Genomic DNA, 13,161 nt, shown 5'->3' with positions numbered 1-13,161 from the left:
AACCAACATTATTTTAGGGCTAGATGGCTCCTTTAGAGCTAACCTAGGCAGCCTCCATCTTTACATGAAGAAACAGACCCATGGTCCGGCAGTTAGTAATTTAAAAAGTCAGGAGTACAATTCCAGTCTCTCTGTGTCTGTGTTATTTCCATTACCCTGTGGTCTCTGTGTAAAAATCAGGTCATCCAGCCGACTTGGCCTTTTTCTAGTATCCACGCCTTTTGTTTTACCTCGTTGGTACTTCTTTCTATAATCAGTTCTTCTGATGTAAGACATAATGCACCTTTCCCTCTGCAGAACCCTGCTATACCCTTATTTTCACAAGTTCTGGATTTTTCTAGGAAGAGGAAGTAGAAAGGGGAAGAGGTTAATGCTCTTTCTGGAATGTCCATCTGCAATGTAGTGATCATACCAGAGAGGTGAGCAAGACTCCCTCTGTAATCAGAAGGGATCTGGATAAGAAACTAGAAATGTTGAAATTTCTGAATGTCCAGTAGAAGTTATTTAATGCTCATTGTAAATTCAGATGTTGGCTTCTTTATACTTTCATGAGGCTTTGAATTTTAAGGCTAAAGCAGAGTCATGAAACATCCTTGGAGTGTTTCTAACCAAATTATCTTTTATTTTACTGGAAACTTTTATCGAAGTTGAAACTAAAAAAAAAATCTTAAAATATATACCACCACTGGCCTATGTTAAGCTTGATATCAAAGTATAAATATTTTAAGACTAAGTGAGTAAATTAGTTCATCTTTGAGGTAGATCTGTTTGACCTGGGTATAGATATGCAATTTAAAATAATCCTTTTTTTCTGATTTTTGATCACTTGATTGAAAAGGTGTTTGGGAGCATTGCCAAGTAGTTTTTTTAAATAACTGTTATCTTAAGCCTGTCCCCACACAGCCATCTGTTATGCAATATTGAGGTAAGGCCAAACCATAAATCATGGTGTGATTTCTGCTTTACATACTTTCTTTTGATGTAATTGAAATTATTTCCCACTTGTTTTGGAATGTGAACCCTGGAATCAACCTCTTCTTTTCAGATATCTTTTAAAGACAAGGTGCCATGATTTCCAGCACAAAAGATCTTACTAATTTGTAGCTCTTCTTTCTCGAGGGTATACCTAAACCCATTAGAGAGCTAGATTAAAAATTTTAAATGAGGCCTATGCAAGTGTTTATACCAACAAGTGCATTTTTTCACACCCAGAGTTATTCTTGCTCTGTTCTTTTGCTCTTATTTTAGCTTTCTTTCCTTCCTATGTTATACATATATTACTTTATTGCCAACATCTACCTTCAGATCCATCTTCCTTTATGTTCTAGGTTTAGTTTGCTTGGAGATGGTCATGTCAGACCTTAATTTTCTGATCCACACTTACCTCTTCTTTGTCAAAAATGATTTCTGTGCTTATCCTAAGAGATTGGATAGTTTTAAATTTTTCGTAACTGTTCTTTTCCCTGAGTATAAGCCCTTAGATCATTGGAATTAAAAAAAAAAACTCCCAATCATGAAACTTGACTACATGTATATGCCCCTAAATGTTTATTAACCTCATATCTCCATGTTCTTTTCTTACTTTTAAATTATGAGGGGGAGTGGTGAACTTCTAAGTAATTGAGTAAATAAGAAAAGACACAAGCATTCTCAATCTGTTTAAACCAAGAGTAAAGTCTTTGGTGGCACTTGTCTTCCCTACTATTGACCCAGTGACTCAGGATACAAGAATGTGCTATTAAATGATGTATTGGTGTTACGATTAGGATACCTAAAACTAGCCTCTCCATGAGTCCTGCTGATATGTGAGACTTCATTAAATTATTTCACTAAGCACATTCACCTTGTCCTAGAATTCAGTGAATGGGAGTTTCTTTCATTTGTGTCCTGGCTTCACCAATGTTTGTCGTCCTATTCTTACTGATCAGTCAATACACATAAACGAAGGTCAGGCCTCACAATTCTTTTCTGAGCAGCCCAACCTGATGCTTTTGAAAGTGACCATAAATATAAATTTGAGAAGCATATATTTAATCTTAGTGTCCTCAGAAGAAAAGAAACTTCTTTTACTGTCTTCTCTAGACCAACTGGCCAAAAGGATCTCAGATAGGGGCCCTGGTAACAACTGGGACATGTGGTGTCCTGGCACATAATTTACTCAGATTTGCATACATTATCCTCCCCCACCAACCTGTAAAATCCAAAGACTTAGAAAATGTAAAAAGAAAGAGAAAAGGTATCTTAATCCTCTGTACTTAATTTATCAAAATAAATATCAATAAGTAGTAAAGTAATTACAGGCAATGTTTTATTTCTTTTTTCCATCAATACTTTGGAAATTCTGAATGGAAATTCTCCATTCAGATGAGCCAGACGTGTAGAAATGTTTCCTTCTTGGAGCAGTGTTGGTGCCTTGTGTTTTTGTGCGTAACTATATATGGTTTGTCCTGTTTCAGCCATATTTTCAGAAGACAAAAACACCACAGAGCCTGCTCATAAGGTTAAAAATACCCCATCCATTCCCAACACTCCAGAGCCAACAGCGACACAAGAACCTTTGGTGGGCAGCCAAAAGAGAAAAGCAAGGAAAACCAAGATCACACACCTTGTCAGGACAGCAGATGGCCGGGTATCACCAGCAGGAGGCACGTTGGGTAAGAAGAGGGAGCTCTAGACAGAGATAACCAGAGCAAGTAGGTGACCATGATGGCCATGGTGGCCAGTGAATAGCTATCAGCCAACTGTGATTGCTCGTTGAAAAATGGATCTGTTCTGCAGTTTTCTGCAGACCCCCAAATGTGTTTCATTCCGAGTTTTAAAATCACAGCTATTTTTCCAAGAGCATATCTGAATTCCTATAAAGGAAAGGTAGTTTTTAGGACTGTCAGCTTCCCCTTCTCTTTCTTAACATGCACAAAAGTCTTGATTAAGTAAATTCCAGGAGAACTTAGACTTTTAAAGATACTAGATGAATCTGTTTTCTCCATGGTCTGCTGTTCATGTTACTAGAAGCCAGATTATCAGATATTCAGACCTTAGAATGCATCCAGCATTTCCTATAAAGCTGATTCAGACCACTACGGGAGCTTGAGAGTGCGTCTAGATTTCTTGAGTTCTCTGGTCTAATCCAACCAACCAGTGTTTCCCCATTGTCAGTCGTGGCCTGTGGTCTGTTTGCTATTCCTGATGGCCTCCATGGCAGTAGAATTACCTGAGGGGCCAGTGAGTGGTACTGAGAACCACCCCCAGAATATTGGGGTACTATACCAGCTAGGCATTAGTGGTCTTAGCTGTTGCCTTTCTGTACCTTGAACATGTCATTTTATCTGATTTGGGTTAATATAGAGGTTAATAGAGATGAATTGTTTGCTGGGTTAGAATTAGAGGACAATTAGGGAATTTTGTGCATTTTTCTGTATGTTTTACATAGATAGATTGTTAGAACTATAGAGCATATTAAAGACCTTGAATTATACCCCGTTGTATAAGAACTGAAACTCAGAAAGGTGAAACTTTTTGTCTAAGTATGTTCAATGAAGTGGAAGTGGCATGAGGGCTAAAATCCAGATGTCCTCATGATTAGTCCAGCAGGGCCCTTCCCACCTTCCCTTTCCAATCGGGTTCTGTTCTGCGACTTTCATTTTGTAGACTGTTGTATCCTCATTTCATTTTCATTTGGAGGAAGAATGAAAGATTTGAGGAAATACTCCATTTTATGTAGAAAAGCACCATACAACTTTCGTATTCTAATGTATAACGTTTATAGCTTTTATCAGTTGCTTTCTATATTTAAATTTTTTTAGCCCATTATAAAAAATTTCTCCTCCTTTATAACAGCTATGTGATAAAGAAAATGTACTCATTTCCAGCAGGTATGTTTGCATAGCATTTTATGCACCTCTTTATAAATACTAGAGGGCCCTTTATCTTCTCTCCAGTAGGTGTTCAGAGCAAAATAACAACTTGGGATCTCATTAGGATTGATTAATCTGATGTTTGGGCCATCCTGAGTGTTGGTGTCACAGCATACCCGGTGTCCAAGTTGCCATAGCAGGGCATGCTATGGATTCATGAGAAGTGTTTAGTCGTTTGGGTTTTTAAGGACCCTTTTGCAGTGTCTACAGACCCTCTGCAGAAGTCCCTTGCATTTTATTTTGACTAGTGCTCAATTTTCCATCCCACTCCAAGACCAACCCATTCTTTGACCTTGGATATAACACAGTTTCTCCTCAGCTCAACATCAGGACATAGTGCTGTCCATAGTTGCAATTGAGCTTAATAAAAAAGCTTTGTTACCATGGGAGGAGAGATCCTGTGAAAGCCTTAATATTCAATGGGTAGCAGAAGCGAACAGTAGAGAATGTTAGCACTTTTCACATTGTCTGGCTCGACGTTTTCTCAGAGTCTCTTCTCTGGAGACAACAAAGTGATCTTCTCATGATGGATTTCTCTTGTGTCACAGACGACAAACCAAAGGAACAACTGCAGAGGAGTCTCCCTAAAGCAGCCGAGACAGACTGCAATGACGAACGCTCACACAGCACCGAGGTGGAGGAGACGCGGAGCAGTACTCCAGAAATGCCTGCCGTGTCTGCCTTCTTTAGCCTCGCTGCGCTGGCTGAAGTGGCAGCCATGGAGAATGTGCACAGGTTAGTGGCAGAACAGGGACGGAGAACAATGCGGAATGCAAATCGACCTTTTTGACGTGATTTGTGACATTTTTCACAATGCGTTGGGGTTCATACTTGGTTCAAGAGCCCTATTTATATGGGCTTTATATACAAAAGCGTATATGCTAATTAGCAGTGTGAGAAAATAAAAGGGAATATAGCCAGCCAAGTATTTTATGTTGAATATATTATCCTGTGGCTGAAGTTCATTTCCATAAAAAGCCTGAGAGCAGGGAGGCAGTGTTATCTAACCATTGCGCATGAGCTTTGGAGTCATATCACAGACTGGGGTTTAAGTCCTGGCTCCATCACCGGCAAACTGCCCTGGGTTTTTTGTTCTATAAAACGAGGGTAGCTGGCACTCATTCAGAGGTGTTATGTGGGATGAATAGAGGATCCCAGTGCTGGCATGTGAGGATGGTGCTGGTGGCAGTGGTATTACCAGCTATAAGAAGACAGTGTGGTTCAGGGGAAAGAGCATCTTGGTATCTGACTCATGGTAGGCAGAAAGACCTGGATTTTTCTTCAACTCTCTGTGATTTGCTACAAAGTAATTTTATTTCTCTGGACCCTGGTTTTCTCATCTTACATTGAACATAATGATATCCCCAAAGAATTATAAAGTTGTAAGGATCAGACGAGATCATAGATGTGAAAACCCTTTGAACTCGACAAAGCCCCACAGAAAGCATATTAAGTTCTAAGTGTATAATTGGGTATTCTGCTACTTAATGGATCCTTTGGGAAGGCAAAAAAGCCTTTTTGTAAATTCAGGTATTTTATATTTTTATTCAAAGTGGATTACCTATGGATGAGTTACTTTCTTAGACTTTGAATCTTTGGTACAGAAGAGCTTGACACCTAGCACAATTTGGATAGACCTGTAGGCCCCTGTTCCTTTTTCACGTCCAGGTAAACCTGGAAGCTCCATGTAAACTTGGTTTGCTTCTTATTCTTTACCCGCCACATTACAGCTCTCGTGCTTCCTCACAAACAGCCTGTAGATATTTCCAAGAAGTCAAATTTCTTTTCATGTGTATACTCCAAGTTCCTAATAGCAAAGTGAATGCCGGCTGACATTGTTAAAATCCACTAAAGTCTCTGAGGGAGATAATGCACAGAGACTTCTCCACTCATGGAGTTTTATAGTCAGGTGTAGAGAACAAATACACATACGTGCAAATATCTGCCTGAATATTACTAAGTGTCCCTGTGAATTGTGGAAATAAGAGATGATATAAGAATACAGAGGGGGATTATACTTCAGGGCTCAGAAAAGGCTACCACACAGTCTCCCTCACTGCTGCTGCCTGCTTTCTTTTCTGAAAAGACCATGACTGTGGTCACACTGTTGATCTGTTAACCCACCAGCCTCCCATAACCCAGTCTGCAACCACAGAGAGCCACGGCAAACTGCCCCACTCCACCTTTCCCAGCCCTCCACACTCCCTGCCCTGGAGTTGTGTGGAATCACTTGCTCCTTTCCAGATGAGCCCAGTTCTTGCCTTTGTGCCTTTGTTCCTCTCTCGGGAATGGCTGCTCCTCCCTCCAGCCTAGGCCCTGGTCCTTTGCCCTCAGTCCTGATATCAAGGCAGCACGTTCCACGTTGCCCCGCACTCTGTGTGCATACCTCTCTTACGCCAGCTCTCACATTAGCCTGTAATTATTTGTTGATGCTTCTGTCTCTTTCCAGTGTACTTTGAAAGCAAAACACTGGTTTTATTCTTCATGTCCCCAGCTTGCTTAAACAGTACCTGTTACATTAATGGGTGAATGAATAAATGAGGTAGTTCTTGAAGTATGGCTGCGTAAGTTAGATAGCAGGCATAGAAAAAATAACGTAAGTAAAAGTTATTTTTTTAACCTCCCATTAAAAAGAACAACATTGATTACTAGAATTTTACCATCAACCTAACAAATGGTTGGTGTTCCTAATATATAGAAAGGCAGATCACAATGGGGAATTTTAGTTGTAATGTTAGCCCTTACCTCTTAAAGCAGATCTACCAGCCAGCACTCTACCTGTGGGCTTAATGTGATTGTACCTGGGTTGCACACCAATTAATTACTGCTTAGGCATCATCTAGGTTCATAGTTTAGAGGGTGGCCCATGGAGTTAGGGATAGAAATACATTGCCTGCCCTCTTGCCATGAAAAATCTAACATTAGGTTGAGAAATCCAACACAGAAAAACAGTTTTACAACATGCATAAAATAGAATTGGAACAAACCTTTGTTAAGAGCCTGTTTATTTACTAGGAGTTTTTAAGGAGGAGAGCTCATTAAACTTAATCCTTAAACTAGCCATCCCAGGTGGGCCTTTTTAGTCCCATTTTAATGATGGTGCAGACGGTTAATTAACTTGCCAAAAGCACACAGCTATTTCGTGCCAGAGCCAAGATTTGAGCTCCAGGGTCTTTGCTCTTTGCTCTAGCATGCTGCCTAAGAAAGCATAGGTCAATATCATAGGAAATCTTGAAGACTCTCCCCTGACCCTTCCACTGGGAGCTAGAACCAGCACTTAGTTGCAGCACATAGTTAGTTCTCTCCCATAGTGATCCTAACTCCTTTCCTTTTTTCATTGATTGAGCTGGACTTTTACCCCAGTTTCTCTCTCCCTCCTGCTTTGTATTTTTTTTTTTTACATTGTACTTTCATCTTTCACTTTTCTTTGTTTTTTTTTCTTTTCCAATACTAATTAAAATTCTTTTGGATCTTTTAATACTATTAGATATTCAATCTTAAAGGTGAAAAATATCATTTTAATTTCATCTTTATTTAAAAAAGAGCTGAACATATTGAACAGGAGGTGCTTATAGCATCCACACATGAATAAACAGGTTAACCCAGAAGTTCGATTCTAACACTTTTTTTTTAAATCCTAAATGTCTTGGGCTATTAAGTGATCATCAGACTCTGAAACTTCCAAATGTTGTAATTTGTCTACGTTATTTTTTATTGTGTATCCAGAGGAACTTGAGTATACTTTTGGAGCAGATATAATCTGAATCTTACAAGGACTCCTTTTGCTCTAAGTACTCTGAAGAAGATACTGTATTGAAAGGTCAACCAGTGAAAACATTGCTAGTACTTCACATATTTTCAGTACAGTGTTATATGCTTCATACCATTGCAGGGGACAGAGAAGTGAGTGTGCATTGTCTAGGCAGCTAGGCTTGCTAGACCTGTTGGCATATGTCAAGGAAATGCCCAGTCCTATTTTTTTAGAATGAGAAGCTCTGCAGAAATTACCAAGAATTTTGGACAGTTTTCTCATAACCATGGAGTAAATTGTATTTTTTACTACAAATTATACAAAAGCTGAATGGAAAATCAGCTATGTTTGGCATAGTTCCAATCTAAATGATGGAAATTTCCTTGAATTTTCTAGTCCTGTCTGGAGTTTTCCCCTCCATGTGTTGATTTTGGCCCAAGTAGGCTGGATTTTCTTACAATCTAAAATCCAGAGTCAGTACTTGCTTTCTTGCTCTATACACTCTCTGTCCATGCACACATGGACTTTTCTTTAGTTGGGAGCATTTCATAGTCTCTTCATTCATTGTTTATTTTTCATTCTTTTTTTTGAATTACACTTCATTTCCCTTTCTTTTCAGGAATCATTGCTTTTATTGGCCTTGAGTTTTAAATTCAGTATATTATTATGTATATTAAGAAATGTATGTATATTAAGAAATGAGCTTGCAGATACCAATTGTTATAGGAGAGTTTCCCCTTCAGGCAAGTCAAGGAAAGGAGCATGTCATTTTTAGTATCAGTGGATCAAGAGGAAGATTGTCCCAGCACTTCAGTCCTTGATTGAAAGTTTTCCAGTTCTTAGGGTGATGGCCCAAATCTGTTGTTACTTCAGGCTTCATCTCTTCAAATGGAATTGGTCAGTTTTGGGGCCAGCGGGTATATTGTTGGATTGTATGAGGGGAATTGAGATAAGAAATCTCAGGATGGAAGGGAGGATGGCAAGGAGGAAGGAAAAAGAAGGAGGAGAAAAACAAAAAAGAAACTCCAAAGACAAAAACAGTTTTTATTGGATGATACAAGTAACAAGTCAGCAATAGCTGTTACACAAGATACTGGAAAGCTTTTATTTGTTATTCCTCATCCTCTCCTGTCTCTAATAACGTACTCTGAACAAGTGATTTTTTTTTCCTTCCTCTTGTTTTACAGAGGTCAGAGGTCAACTCCGCTCACCCACGATGGACAGCCAAAAGAAATGCCACAGGCTCCTGTACTTATTTCCTGCGCTGACCAGTGAAGCGCCCTTTACTTGTAAAACATTGTGCTTTACCTACTACCCCAGCCTTGTCTTTACCGAGGGATGCTAGTGAGTCCGTGTGGTGGGAAATAGAGACTGCAAACAAGTGCTTGTTGCCCTACACGGCCCAGATTCACTTGAAGCAGAAGTTAGTATCCTGGGCCAGTTTGTTCTTTTGGAACCCAGAATCTTTGAGGGTGATGTGATCTGTCTGATGATATTGAGCAGAAACAGAATGATTTTGGAGCTTTGCTTTCTATTGAAGGCTTTTGACAGTAATAGGTGGTAACTTGGTAAAAGGCTGCCTTTACTGTAGCTCATCCAGCATCTCTTTTACCAACCAGAGAGTGTGAAACTAGTTTCATATATTACCTAGTTATTCTTTCAAAAGAAAACAAAAAACAGAAAAACAAAAACTGACGCACTGCACTAGTTATTATTAGATATTCTTAGTCTTTTTTGTACATGGAGATTTAAGTTCTAAGATGGTTTATATAATAGGTTATACCTACATTTATATTGTAGAATAAATATTGAAAAGCCTGTTCCAGAAGACTCCCAAGCAGCATGGGCAGGCAGATGTACCATTGTTAGCGGTGTATGCTCGGCCTCGTGGTCCATATATTCTGCACTTTTATATTTGCCACCAGAGTGGTAGTTTGCTGGCAAAAAAAAAAGACAGAGAGAGAGAGAAACATTACAACTCTTACAATCTGAATTTTTTTCTTAGCCTTGAGTGACCAAGAAGAATTTGCTTGGGGCAAATTGTGGCAAATATTTTCCCAGACAGGGGAAGAGTCCTGCAGATTACAGATTACTGATGTTTTCATGCCTTGAGGATTCTTTTATTTTTACACAGGGGTCTAAGTGACCAATGGATTGTTCATATAAACAAACAAAAAAAAAAGACAAAAATATTATTCAGAAGTGACCTTAGTATTACTTCACTATTCTAAACATATTGAAGACACTCACTTCATGTGGACCTGGAGCTACAGACCTTTCCATCCATCACAGACAGACTGGACGGGTTGCAATTGCTATGCACAGCCTAGCTGGCGCTGCGGGTGTTAGAGCCATTTCGAGTTTGTGCTGTTAGGAGGCATCGAGTCGGCGATGAGGGCGGTATGCCTGACCAGAGTGGGACTCTCAGCCGGAGACCCACCTGCGAGTTTCTGTTTCCTTTTTGTATTTTGTTGCTTTCGAACATAAAACCAACCATACGTATGCCAGTGCCAAGTGGATTAACTGGCTTAGAACATTCAACATATTGACTTAACCACCTGACGTTCACAGTGTCTTGTTTCCTAGCAACAGATGCAAAGGGATAAATCAAAATTAGTCTGAGGCTACATATTTTACAGGGTATTTGTTCTAGAGCACAAAGTATTTCCCCACTTTTGCATCACAGCACAAACTACCAAATTTTAATTATTGGATTCCAGCAATAATTTTTAATGGTTTTCAAACTGGCAGAATTTTGATAGTGCTAGTTCAAGTTTGAAGCTTTTGAATTAGATCTCTAAATGGTGACAGTTTACATGGTTTTGTGTAGCTTTCTTATTTATACTTGACTGAATTGTAATGATGATTTTTTTTTTCTAATTGTAATTTGACCTAATAGCCATACAAAACATGACTCTATTAATACTGACTAGGTTTAGCTCCTCATGGTTGTAGATATTACTTCAGTTTCGGTGCTGGAAAATATGTACAACATACTAACAGGATAGAAAAAATATAGAGAGGATTGTTTTCTTTTTAAAGCAGATAAAGAGGGCAGCAGAGCACTGGCATGGTGTCCTCAAATATGCATATTCATTGTGGGGGTGGAGGAAGAAGGAGTTAGTAAAAGGTTAATCAGAGGTTATAGCTTAACCCCATTCAAATAGAAATAAATCAAGTGAGCAGTTCCAGATTTTAGTGTAATATTTTTACTATGATGCTGTTTTATTAATATTTTCTAAATTTCAATACAAAAAAGTGAATGTTTGAGAATTGCTAGGTCCCGATGTTGGTGGCTGTTGGAGTTTTGGACCACTTGCTAGCAGTGATTTGAAAATTATAATTAGCTAAAATCCCAAAAAAAACAAAACAAAAATTGCATGGTGCAGAACATGCACCTTGACAATGGTACTAACTTGTTATTCTATAGAACACGTTAGAATAGATCTATTTTTGCCAGAGCACCCTCCTTCAGTCCTCCGATTACATTTCACTAGAGTCCCTTAAGAGATTGCTGTATATTCATGGGATCTTTTTTAAAAAAGAAGCAAAACAAAAGATTACTTTTTTTCTATGTGATTAATATCTTACTTGATCTGCTTTTCCTAAACCTCAGTGGCTTTTCCCTTAGGCAGGGGTAGGGGTGGGAGGGCAACCTACTGGATATGACTGTTTTCAGATACTTTAAAAACAAATCTTTTTGTAGAAATGCTTAATTTTTAAGCGGTTAGGCACTGAGAGTAGCAGAAATCCTGCAAAGCTTTATAGTTCCTTAGACACTCACCTTGTCGTCTCTGAGTGAAGTCTTGATTTCGGTAATAGTGCTTCTCATGCCCTGGATCTGCTGGAGAGGAGTGTTGGTATTTTCAGGCAACAACGTTTGTTAGCACAAATATTTCAGACCAATACGTAGTGCTCTCCCCCCAGCCCCCATTTCCATTTTCATTTCATTTCTCTCATTCTTTTTTATTTTGGAAAATCGTATTGCTATGGTGTGTACTTTAATCTGCCAGCAATTACCATCCACACTAACATTTGTCCCACAGCATCCTGGAGAGAAAAGATTGTTGCACCTTATGTAAATCTCAAGCAAACCAAAATATGATGCTCTTCTGCTTTGTTTTATTCTAAATTGTTGTATCATATCTTTCTGAAACCATTCTGAATTTAGTTGAAATTATCAATATTTATGCTTTTAACCTTAATTTCTGGATTCAAACCTGTATATAAATCTTTTGAAAAAAATTGTCCTAGCCCTTCTCTGCGATGCTGGAAGTAGAAGATTTCGTCTCAGATGGAGACGTAGTACTATTCCAGTTTTCTTTAGCCTTTTATTTATTTAGTTACTCTGGGTATTTCCTATGTAATTTTGAAGTGTGTAGAGTATATTATAGTAACTGAAGCTGCAGCTCTAAGAAGCTGAGTGAAAGAAAAAAATACTGTAAAACATCCTTTAAGTTTTTATTTGTTTGGGTACTGTATATGAGATGGGGAAAAAGAGAAATGTCCCATAGCCACATTGGAAATACAGGTTCTTGTCCCCAAATTGGGTTAGTTCCCAGATTTTAGATCAAAATTGTTAAATCATTAAAACCCTTTTTAAAAGATAAATCACACCGTTGTAATTCTGACAGTCTTTCTCCCATAAATATCAGAAATATATTTATTTAATTCTGTCAGATGAGCTTTCTACCAATGCCATGTCCCAATACTCAGCCATGCTGAAATAATGCCCACATTACCATTGTTATTCTGGTTCCTACCATGAAAATTGCTGGAGAAAAAAAAGTAGTGATGAAACACTATGAATAAAAAGGAGCATCTGAACTGGTCTGGATACTTAGAATCCAACATGTTCAATTCCTGTCGTTTTCTTAAGTCAGATGCTGCTCTAAGTCATATAAAATTTTGTTTGTACTCTGCAGTCTTTGGCTCAATGTATGGAAGTGTTTGCACCTATGTAAAATCTCAAGCTACTTACAAATTGATACAGAACAGGAGTAAGCTGAAAACTGAATGGCATGTCTTGTTTATAGGGTGGGGTGGGGTGGGGAATACCAAACAGCTCTGTTCCAAGTTTGGCGTTTGGCATTAATGTGAAGCAGTGGGACCATGCTGCCTGCTAAACTACTGTATGAATTGTAAATGTTCTGAAGACCAGCAGCTGGAGGCTGGAGGACAGCATCCACGTGACAAGGAGAAGCACCGTCGCCTCGTCGGGGAAGAGGAAGGGAATCTCAGGAGGCCCGGAGTCATCATTTGTAAAGGGGGTGTTGGGGTGTGTGATGCTGTCGAGGAGATTCCCCTTTGACTGCACTGCTCCACAGAGCCCTCGTGTAAGGCCAATCTTAATGGGCTACCTCGGCTTTAAAAGTTAATTTCAGTAAGTCCTGTTACAAAAGTTTGTCTTTTTTTGCTTCTACCTTCGGTGCCACTATTTTCCACTGCAGTGTTTTGACTTCACAAATCGCCTTCTCCAGAGAGAACAATGTATTG

The 13,161-nt window shown here is 38.9% G+C and overlaps 1 protein-coding gene across 2 annotated transcripts in view; it reads left to right on the top strand.

Annotated features, from left to right (window-relative positions):
* BBX (bobby sox homolog (Drosophila)) overlaps window positions 1–10,170 on the top strand; it is a 176,627-nt gene extending 166,457 nt beyond the window's left edge. Inside the window, exons 14-16 of one of the 2 annotated variants that reach the window (XM_012646088.1) lie at window positions 2,457–2,654; window positions 4,463–4,649; window positions 8,853–10,170. In XM_012646088.1, coding sequence (XP_012501542.1) covers window positions 2,457–2,654; window positions 4,463–4,649; window positions 8,853–8,940 — 473 coding nt within the window. In that variant the 3' untranslated portion in view covers window positions 8,941–10,170. The remainder of the gene's footprint in view (window positions 1–2,456; window positions 2,655–4,462; window positions 4,650–8,852) is intronic. The other variant, XM_012646092.1, reaches the window with a different exon arrangement.
* Window positions 10,171–13,161: the final 2,991 nt, after the last annotated feature.

Source organism: Propithecus coquereli, unplaced genomic scaffold (genome assembly GCF_000956105.1).
Source record: "Propithecus coquereli isolate 6110/MARCELLA unplaced genomic scaffold, Pcoq_1.0 Scaffold105, whole genome shotgun sequence".
NCBI lineage: Eukaryota > Metazoa > Chordata > Mammalia > Primates > Indriidae > Propithecus > Propithecus coquereli.
Note: the sequence above shows the minus strand (reverse complement) of the source record. Positions and strands in the feature narration are given on the sequence as shown.